This window comes from Denticeps clupeoides, chromosome 9 (assembly GCF_900700375.1).
Source record: "Denticeps clupeoides chromosome 9, fDenClu1.1, whole genome shotgun sequence".
NCBI classification, from domain to species: Eukaryota; Metazoa; Chordata; class Actinopteri; order Clupeiformes; family Denticipitidae; genus Denticeps; species Denticeps clupeoides.
Window position 1 is genome coordinate 8555167 of NC_041715.1, and position 10532 is coordinate 8565698.

Sequence of the window (10532 nt, forward strand, 5' to 3'; positions counted from 1 at the left end):
TTATTAAAATTCAGAATTGTGGTTTCATCAAGGTTAAGGCTACCTTCATGTGCTAATTATGAGTACTGAGCACATAAATGGTGAAACAAACCCATATTTACATTGGTATATTCAAATATTTAAATGCTATTTTTTCACGGTGCATCACATGAGAAAATGGTCATGTTTAAGATAATCAATACTAATATATATATATATAAGTGCACATAAGTGATGAGTGTCTGTCTGTGCATATTTTGTTTTTAAATGACATCATTTTTTTCAAATGACATTAGTCGCACTCATTGTCCTAATTTGTGTGTATTTCCCAGGTATGCACTTGAGAGGCATAGGTTGTAATTACAATTTCCAAGCTGGGAATGCAGGATCATGGGACAAGCACTTCACATGATAACAGGATAGTGTAAGGGCTTCATGGTGGTGTTTGTCAGTACCAAATCGGTACCACTTGCCCAATTGGTTCTGCATTTGTGTGTGTATGCATGCGTACTCCGAAAGCCACAATGTTAGCGGCCTAATCCTGACCTCAACCCCAATTGTTGCGCATGCACAGAACTCATCGGGCAAGTAATTTGTTATTAAATCAGTCAATTGTGCAGTTTCTTAGAAACAGTATGCTGCTGTTTGCGTAGAGATTCAATAAAAATTCCAGGCAGCTCTGGTGAAAAACCTTTTATTGAAATATTAAATTGGGATTTTTAAGTTAATGTACAATTTACTGTTTTTATTCAGATGAAAGGTAAAAACTGGTCTCCAGTTATTCAATGTTCCATATTCAGTAATAAGATTTGCTGCATGAGGGGTTGGTCGTTTGCTGTGGTGGTGTGTCTGTACTTTGAATTGAACTGATAAGCATTACACAGACCATGAGCAGCCCTTTCGGCGTGTTACCTGGAGAGAAGGGTGGCTGGTGCTGATAGGGTGTGTCTTTACGCCTCGGAGGGGCCGCAGACGGCTCCTCAGACAATGTGTCTAGCTGAGGCTGGGCGTGTCGGGCTGGGTGCTGGGTGTCCCGGACCTCGTCGTGTCCTCTCTGGCTCTCTGTATGATCCCTGCCTGCAGAGAGACACACCATCAGCACACGCCATCACAGTCATCAGCTGCTTTGACTACGGTGAGGGGCAAGGCCGCCTTCCATTGTTTCCAGATAAAAGTCTGGTGTCAGTGGCCCATAGAGGGAAGTTTGTTTCACAGTTCAACCAAATAATATAGTCAGTTACCAATGTACCTCTGCTTCATACATCTGTTGGTAAGGGCTGCACTTTAGCTAGCAGTAAATCACAGGGATTCCAATAAAAAGGCTGCATGCAAGTTAGCTCGATAACACTTTTGTGTCAAGGTACTATGTTGCAAACACAGTGTCCGCCTTTTTATGTGCACTTAATTCCACTAACATACAGCTCTGGTTGCCTTTTCTAGAAGACAAAATACTCAACTCAATTAAAACATGTCATCACAAAGAAACTAAAGGGCTTAATCCGTTTAAAATACAGTAATCTCTTTATTTAATGTTCAAACCTCATTCCACAAACAGAATGCAAAATAAAACAATTACAATTGTTCAAATGTTCTGTATGTGTGTGTCCGGAAAACAGAACAATATTTGGAACCACAGAGAGAATTTTCGTATTGGTAAGAAGTTTCCAAATATTACACATTTTAAAAAAAAGAAAATAATAAAAGACATTTTTTATGCTCATCTTGACAAATCAGTAGAAAATATTGAACAGTCTTATGCTTGTTGACTGAGTAGCCAGAGGTAAGCAGATTTTCATGGGTTGTTTGCATACATATATAGTTTTTTTTTATGATTACACCTTTCTGCAGGTATTGACTTAGTTAAAAGAAAGGAATAGAGAACAGATCCATGAGAATGAGGCTGTTAATGTGAGGTTATCGAGAGACTGATGAAGGACTTGACAAGTTATTCTGCTGACACTCTGAGGCCTCTGGTGACTCTCCTGCATAAAATTTTCAAAATAACAACAACAATCATAAGAATAAAAAATATAAAAAGAGAGAGACAAATGGCGCCCATTAGCCAGATCTCCAAAAAAAACATTCAGTATACAACCCTAGTTGTATATGTGGCATCAGTCTTCATGCAGTCTGATGACCTTTATTCATGCATTCTTTTTTAAGGCCCAGAAAAAAATTTGGCCACAACAATACACACTACACACATGCACTGAGATCCACTCTCTCGTTCATGCAATTCTGTACATGGGAATTTTTCGAGCACTTTGTCCTGTTCCTGCCCCGAACTTACCCCCAACACCACTGCAGCCTGGGCTCTCCTCAGAGCTGAGGGGCGCACTGACATATGCCTCATTACCATTGGGCTCTGGGCAGTTGTGGTTGGCCCACTGGGCCTCGTTGCCATAGCGCTGCGCCGTGATTGGACTGGGCGTGTCTGGGCTGTCACAGAACCCCGCCTCCTTCTGTTCCTGCCTCTGAAAGTGCTGCTCCACCACCAGCTGCAGCTCTGCACCCAACAGAGGAGAGAGAGCACAGCACCACACCGCTGGTCAGCTCTCTGACCGCCCTGCTCGCCACTGTTTTTACTCACGTCTACACGAAACACAAATTTCTGTCTAAACAGGAACAATTCCAGCATAATCAATCCTCTATAAACCAGCAATGTAAACTGCTTTTTTTTTGGCTTTTAATACCCAATATGTTAAATGACATTGAGTTTACAGATTGAACTACTGAATGACAAGAAAAATATATGCAAACCAAAAAGGAACAAGCGTGATAGAAGCATGATGAAGGCATGCTGCATAACATAAATCTGCAGGAAGAAATCAATAAATCAATGACCAAATGTTTAACAATGACCTCACAAAGAACGCTTCAATTCTTCATTTTATGGCTCCCAAGCCTACACATGCAATGCCACAGACCCTGGGTCACAGTCAGAGGCACAGATTGCGTAGTAAATCATCTTTATATGGGCTGCAGTGCTACAGTAAAAAAACCCAAATCAAAAGCTTTACTGGTCCTGAGGGCTTTCAAAGAGACCACCAACTATCCAAGAAATCTAAACAATTGCTGGGACGGTTTCTGAGCAGCATTAAAGAAGTGACTGGATTTAATAACCTTTTATTGAGTGACATGGTAAAATTAGGGCTGTCAAAATCTTGGCCTTAATTGCTTCCATTCATTTTTACATTTAACACATTCAAATGAACACAGCTGACCAATGACATGGCAGTAAAATCCATCCTAGCCAGAGACAATCCTTACATAAAGATAGAGACAGACAGTGACAAAGATGTAGGGCCAATGACATCTCCTGGACGAGGGTGTTTAACGCGGGAGATAAGAATTAATTGTGATAAATCTTGTGTAATTAACTTTTATTTGTTATTTTATTTAATTACCTGACAGCCCTACCAGCCATACAAAGTTATTACTCTCCATAGCACCGTCTCATCGTAAATAGAACTATGATTATCAATTACAACTAACTTCGGTAACAGCATCAAAATTGTTTGTTTATGTGTATGTGTTTTATACTAGATTTTGCCCATTAAGCTGTGTCATAATATATCAAAAAGATATATTATGTAATTAGTAAGCACTGCTAAATGAAAATGAACCATTTTGATTGTGCTCACTAATATATGCGGTGTCTGCAGTAATTTACTGGAAAGTAAAGTAAACCTTTATTGCATTACTAATGATTAAAAATATGACATCATGTGTCTGTGCTTCAATCTATAAGGCGAGGAGCGTGCCAGTTGTCTGCCCAACGCCTATACGTAAGTGCTACTCCAGTTAATGAAAGCTGAAAGGATGCTGAGTGTTCACTCATTATGGAGAGGGCCGGGCTGCTGCCCATTTATGGCCGGGACGCTGCGAGGGCCCATCAATTGATAGCTGAAGCTAATGTGGATTTAGCACGTCCATTACAGGAAATGCTTTCGCCATGAGTCAGCGAAGAGCCTCTCGCGCTCAGTCTTGTCCTGAAAAACTCCCCGTGATGGAAATTGTCTGCCTTCCCCAACCGATTCAAGGCCGTTCACTCCCGTTCCTTTCCTTTCCTTCGCTTTTAAACAGCCAGAACGCAGGAACAATTTTATATATCCAACCTGGGAGGAACTGCGCTTCAGCGGCACGCAGTGTCTGTGCGGCAGAACAAAGGTCTCTGACAGCAGCTTCTTTGAAGTGTTTCAGATAGGTCTTACACGGTCGCAGCCTAATAAACATCACGACCACAGTGGCTACTGATCCTAACCAGGATCAGCAACAATACAGTGCATGCTCTTATATAAAATGAACCCACAAAATGTGCCAAAGTAAGTTGAACGATCCTTGATAAACTGAACATACCAACCAATAAGCGATAAATATATATAACGAAAAACAAGATTGCAGGCAAAAACAAAGCGATGGTCGTAAAAGGATGGGCAAGGAGCGGGAACGAAATCAAAATATAACGTGATGCTCGGTGTGCGGTATCATTTGTGCTGGAGAAGGTACCTCTCATTGTGGGTGGGGTGTAAACACTCTGCTTCCTCTGAGCAGGAGAAAGCTGGACATTGGACGCCTGAATCCAGGGATGGAAAAGAACAGCATGAGAGCCGAGATCCGATTTCACCCGACTCTATTTCAGGAGCTGAGCTCTCCCAGATAATCAATGACAACTGCATCACACTGGCCTCCATATAATACCCCACAGCCTGGCCGAGGCCTGCCTAATGTAGGATATAGGATTGTAACGCAAGTAAAGGAGGGGGAAAAAAGAAGATAAATGGAAGATACCGGCCGAGGAGGCTGGAAGGAGACCTCTATGGTTTCTGGACACTCTAAAGCTCAGGACATATAAAATAGACGGGGGAGGCACGTACCTCTCCCTGACTGCTTGTCGTCTGCGCGTCATCTGCCGAAGGAAATAGAACAAGCGCACTTACTCCACAACATACAGTCCACCTTTACCTGTGCAGCGAACGCTTCTTTATTGGTCAGTCACAAATGACATTTGTGGTCCTCATCAATATAAAAAGCTGTAAAATCAGTCTGTTAGCTCATTAAAACCTGGTTTTAATGAGTGCAGAGGCTTTGAATGCAGTATTGTGCAGCAGAGCAGGAAGTAAAATGCACGCAGTTTGATTAACTGTGCCATTCCATCAAATGCCCAAGTGAAATCCAGGGAGAAAATGCTCACAATAATTCACAGTCTTGCAGTTTTGCTTTCTTAGTTTTATGAGGAGTGTAATGGCTTTGCGCTTTTAAAGCAGCACAATTACATAATGCAAACAAAAGTGAAAAATGTAGTTCATCGGCAGCTTATGGTTGACAAGCTTCAAATTTGCAAAAGCAGCATAAAATGACCCAGTTTAGTGCGTTCATTTAGCAATCAAGTTGGTTATCAAATATTTTGCCATGTCTTGGATAAGCAGAACCGATTTATAAGCGTTTAAAAGAATAATAAATGCTAAATAGTAATAAAACAACGTTAAATTGCAATAAAAAAAATGTATCCCTTGTGCCTTTTGACTTCTATTAAATAGTTTATAAAATTCCAATGAATAAAGTGGCAATCACGAAGCTGAATAAAGTAAATGCAACATAAAAGTACCTCTTGATGCCCTGAATGCTTCTAAGTCACATTTTAGAACCTAAAGAAATCATTAATTGTATCATTTTCAAAAAAAATCTTTTAAGGGATAAGACATCTTTGATTGTATTAGCAATGATGTAAATATTCTCTGTCTCCACATTAGCTGAGTGTCTTTTCATTGTTTCTGAGTGGATTTTCTTCCACTGGCCACAGTAAAAGTCCCATCCAGCAGCAGTTGATCACTCTCTCTGACTCACTGACATTTAATGAATTTAAACGACCAGGAAGAGTTGATTTATGCGTTAACCACAGCGCCATTGTACGTGTGTACATTTGATGAGGAGTGTATTTCTGATGGCTAATGGGACTACTGAACTGCTCGTAAGTCATTTTGCGTGTGTACAGATACCCTACACCAAATTATCATCACAGTGAGCACAGTCAGCCAAGCAATAGCAAAATGAAGCAAGTCTTGACCAAAAACTTAAAAAAAAAAAAAAAAAACTGGAATGTCAAGAATGGGTCTCATCAAAATAAGTTCTTTGACTCTAGCTTAATGCATTAGACTAAATTAATATAACTTATCATTTAGGTTTGAAATATTTACTTATCATGTAAAAACTGCCCTTGTAAAGTAAAAAAAAAAATGTATGGATAAAAAGAATTATTATGCCACTACTGCGGATTACGCATGCCAGGAAAAGAAAACTACACTTCCCCGGTTACGAGGCTCGCAGCCATTCAGTGCCGTCCAAGGGAACGGACATGGGATGTGGATAAGAGCGCCGTTCATTCTTATAAACGCCTCGGTAGCCCAGGGGGGCCGTTTTTAACTAGCCCCGTCTGCCTCACGGCTCAAGCTCCTGCACATGAGGACGTTGTTAGCACAGCGGATTGCGCAAGAAAGGCCCAGCCAAAGCCTGTGGCTTTGGAACGGTTACGGCGCACCACGTAGCGATCGGCGCCTCTTCGAAAAAACAACCCGGTTCAGCTGCACAAACATGCCGAGAGAGTGCCGGAGACCCTTCTGATAGCGTATCGCGCGGCGGCCAAGGGACACAAGCTTATTAAGCGTTATTTATTATTTATTAATGGCCTTTACACGGAGCGAACCGCAAGGATTGCGATGAGAGCGAAAATGCCGGCGGGACAATGGGCCGCTTGTCGAATGAATGCTGTTCTCCCACTCGGCTCCCCCACAACATGGAGATTATCGAACACTGTCTACTATGCTCACGCCACACAACAGGCCATGTGAGACAAACAGGCCTACACACATCCCAGCCTCAGGCCAGCGGGACAGAAAGCATGCAGCTATTAGGGAAGAACTTTTTGGCCATGCACGCAGCTCAAATCTAAGCATCGTCCATAAATCTGCTCTCCAGCAGGCAGAAGTAAACACGGTTTTATATTATAGTTGTGAAATCACCATTGGCGGATATTACGTGAGGGGTGGAAAAGAGGATGAGGAGGGAAGACAGTATGGGAGAATCAGGAGAGCTGGAACAACTTCCTTGAGCTTTTTATTTATCTCTTGTTCAGATGGCTGGCGGGGTCTGGCTGCGATCGGACGTTTTAATTGCAGCCCTGAAGATTTGTGCATTTGTCACGGAGGGAAAAAAAAAAGGCAACTGCAAGATGTCGGAAATCGGTACGGGCAGCGACGCGCTCCGTCAATTAGCAGCACGGGCATCTTTTTTTCCCAGGGTTGGCAGACCTCTCCTGTGATGATGTGGCTCTTCTGTTGAAGGATCACAAGGCTTTTGTTGCTCACAACAGCGCGCCCAGTTTCTGTTGTTGAACGCAGGATGAACGCAGTCAACATCGTCCCCTCCGATGTCAGAGCCTTGGCCCACTGACCATCACCAGCTGCCAGGGCCAGGCGGGGGGATGTGACGGGGCGCCGTTTGTGATGACTCTGCATGGAGGGCCCAGTCGTCCCTCCGGTCCCATATGCTGACGCCACGGGGAGGATGTTTGTGCTGATTGCGTGACCCAGCGCCACACACGACATGTTACTCTGTTTCTATCTCAAGGTTACAGCGCAGCCTTAGAATTATGGGAAAAAGACAAAACTGTTGCCCTGCGTCCGCACGTGTGCAAGGGCATCATTACACAATCCCTACTTGTGGAGCACATTTAGAACTCTTTTATTAACCCTTAATCTGGAACATATGTTTCTATCAGCATCACATCACAAAATAATAATGTTCTGCATTATGCAAAAAACAAAGCCCGCAATTCAACATATTCTGTACGCGTCTGAACTTTCGGAGTATTTGAGACAGTTTTATTGAATCAGTCAACGCTTGTCATTCGGTGCAGGCTTACCTGATGAATTGGGGTCATTGTAGATGACCAGCGTGGCAGGCGTCGGCCTCCGCTTTCGGATCTATACAGGAGAGATAAGCACAGATCAGGGCGCTCTGTCGACGGCCCGCCGGTCAATACCTGCAAAATGCCCATCAGCCGACGGCGACAATGGCTTTTGCAATCTGAAGAGCTAATTATTTTAATGAGTTCAGGCCGCCGTCTGGGCTTCGTGTTTGTTTTACAGGCCGCACAGACTGTGCGTCAATACAATCAATGCTGCAACTGAAGTGGCGATCGCTCTAAAGTCCGCTCTCTCAACACCCCCCCCCCATCGGCACATAACAGACCATCGGCGTGTTTTTTTTTTGTGGTACGTCCCTGTTGTAATGGACGCAGCAGGAAAGCAACAAGAGAGCGTCACCGGCACGGCCCTGACCATGCAGCCCCCTCCCTCCCCCTTCCCGGGACTTTTTGACTGGCTGCTCATTTGTGGACTATCATCTGACAGTGCCTGCGCTAATGATTTACGCAGTCATCACCTGCAAGGCCGCTGCCGATTGGCCGGCGCAGCGAGCGCCGTCGCCATAAATTTATTCCTGGAATTTTTCTGTTTACCAGCCTCAGGAAAAGTTCACAGGACGGCTCTGCGCTGACCGAGTGTCCAGCCCTTTGTCTAAATTACTGAATCTCCATCTAAATCAGAATCCCCACAAATATTTAGCTTGAATCACCGGAAGAACTTGAACAAGCTGCACGGCTCTCTCTCTTTTCTTCTAAAAAGCATGAGATGTCACATCACCGTTTCATAAAATACCAAAGGCAGATAAATGCTTCTCCAGCCATCATGATCCTCTAATGCATCCATATCACAAACTACATTTAGCAGAACAAAGCACTTGGTGGGGGTCTCAGAGGGACCCGGCGTCTCCACAGCCTACAGTCCATTAGCCTGGAAGTAATGGGAGCTCAGCAGGCTCTGAGGGACCTCTACTCACATGCTCAGCCGCCTGCGGGTCCAACTGGCTCTGGAAGAGGGGCACGGCGAACTGGATCTTCTTGGGGCTGTTGGGCTCCATGTCGCGAACGAGCAGCCAGGCGCAGGAGAGGAAGGTGGAAAAAAAAAAAGGGGAAGCTGAGATGTGGAGGGTGGGAGAGAGGGAGGGAGGTAAAGAAGGAGAGAGAGTGAGCGGGCGAGTGAGAGTAAGCGGCAGCAGCCTCCCCTCTGGCCCCCTCCTTACGAGCCGGACGGCCCACCTTCCCCTCGTCCACTCAGGGAGGGAAAAGAACGCCAGTGGAAGGTGGGGTGGGGGAGAAGTGCTGTCTCCACTCCGGAGGCCAGTAGCTCTCCTCTCCCAGTGTTCCCAGCGGCTCCTGGAGGATCCAAATCTCCCTCCCGGCTGCCGGACGTCTGCTCTGGCTGGACGTTCTGAGACGAGACAGCCCAGCCTCCTCCCGGCACCATTAGCCACGCTCAGAAAAGAAGTGCAATATAAGCCCCCATCGGGACCTGCTGATGCGCCATTAATTATTGATGATCCGAGTTCTGCTGGCCATTTTCGCCCAGTGCCTGAGCTTCCCTTCCTGGTCAATGTAAACCTTGAGACAGGAGAATGTGCTTCATAATGCATAATGTGCTTGATCATCCTGGCACATCATTTATGGACGATTCATTATTGATAAATCCTGCAGTTGTGAATATAAATCAGTGTCACTTTGCTCAGTATGAGATTTTATTTTTAGGCAAACCTGTCTAATTTTCACATGGAACATGAATGTAGGCAGTGAATGCAGTGCAAAAGAGTGCAATGTGTGCATAGAAACATATACATAAATGCATATAATACTAATCAAAAGTTTGGGAACATTTAGTCTGTAGCAGTTTTGGAAGATGGAGGTCATTTTGAAGGATTCAATGCAAGAAACATATTTAGTATTTAGGAAAAAGTGAAGTATCTTTCATGAATCTGTTGCCTCTTTTAACCTTCATGGAGGCTTTGTTCACTATGGTCATCATTAAAAGCCGCTTCATGAGATGCTCATTAACATGAGTGGATGATAAAGTGTTCATAATGGTCCAGGACTGTTGGAAACCATCCCTGTTGTCTAACTTAAGGTGGTGGAGAGAAGTTGTTCAACTATTTTTGTTAAACCTTTAGTTTTTTACATAATCTCACTTGTGTTATTTCGTAGTTGTGTGTCTTCAGTTTGTTTTATAATGTAGAATTGCAAGACCCATAAATAAGGAGGTGTGTACAGACATTTGGCTGGTAGTGTACATACAAAATATATTCCATATACTCATTTATGTCATTTATCAGAGTGATTTAAAATCAGTAGTTACAGGGACAATAGCCCTCATGTCTTTCTCAGGGACACAATGGTAGTAAAGTGGGGTTTAGACCTGTGACGTTGTTGTCATCTGGTTTACAGGCGAGTGTCTTACCCACTAAGCTTTCATTACATACATTCTGGTTTCATTCCTGTTTGGCCTGGCACAACATAATTATTTTATAACAAATTTATTAAAAATGCATATTATAAGAGTTTTACAAAAATTATTACTGTTAGAAGTTGTTAGTGAATTATCCTTCATACTCAAACACTACTTATCTTAAGTCATCTGATATCAGTGATATTGAACTAAAGTGTT

General features: G+C 43.5%; 1 protein-coding gene across 2 annotated transcripts; it reads right to left on the minus strand.

The window, feature by feature from the left end:
- Positions 1–1073: 1073 nt before the first annotated feature.
- ppp1r1c (protein phosphatase 1, regulatory (inhibitor) subunit 1C) lies at positions 1074–9330 on the minus strand. Of its 2 annotated transcripts, XM_028992179.1 has the most exons (6): positions 8878–9330; positions 7901–7961; positions 4857–4888; positions 4489–4555; positions 2270–2485; positions 1074–1961 (listed from the first exon to the last, which is right to left on the minus strand). In XM_028992179.1, the coding sequence occupies exons 1-6, from the start codon at positions 8956–8958 to the stop codon at positions 1894–1896; spliced, it is 525 nt and encodes a 174-aa protein (XP_028848012.1). In that variant the 5' UTR covers positions 8959–9330; the 3' UTR covers positions 1074–1893. The 2 variants fall into 2 exon arrangements, with proteins under 2 accessions (XP_028848012.1, XP_028848013.1); XM_028992180.1 differs by lacking the exons at positions 4489–4555; positions 4857–4888 and having other exon boundaries at positions 8878–9329.
- Positions 9331–10532: the final 1202 nt, after the last annotated feature.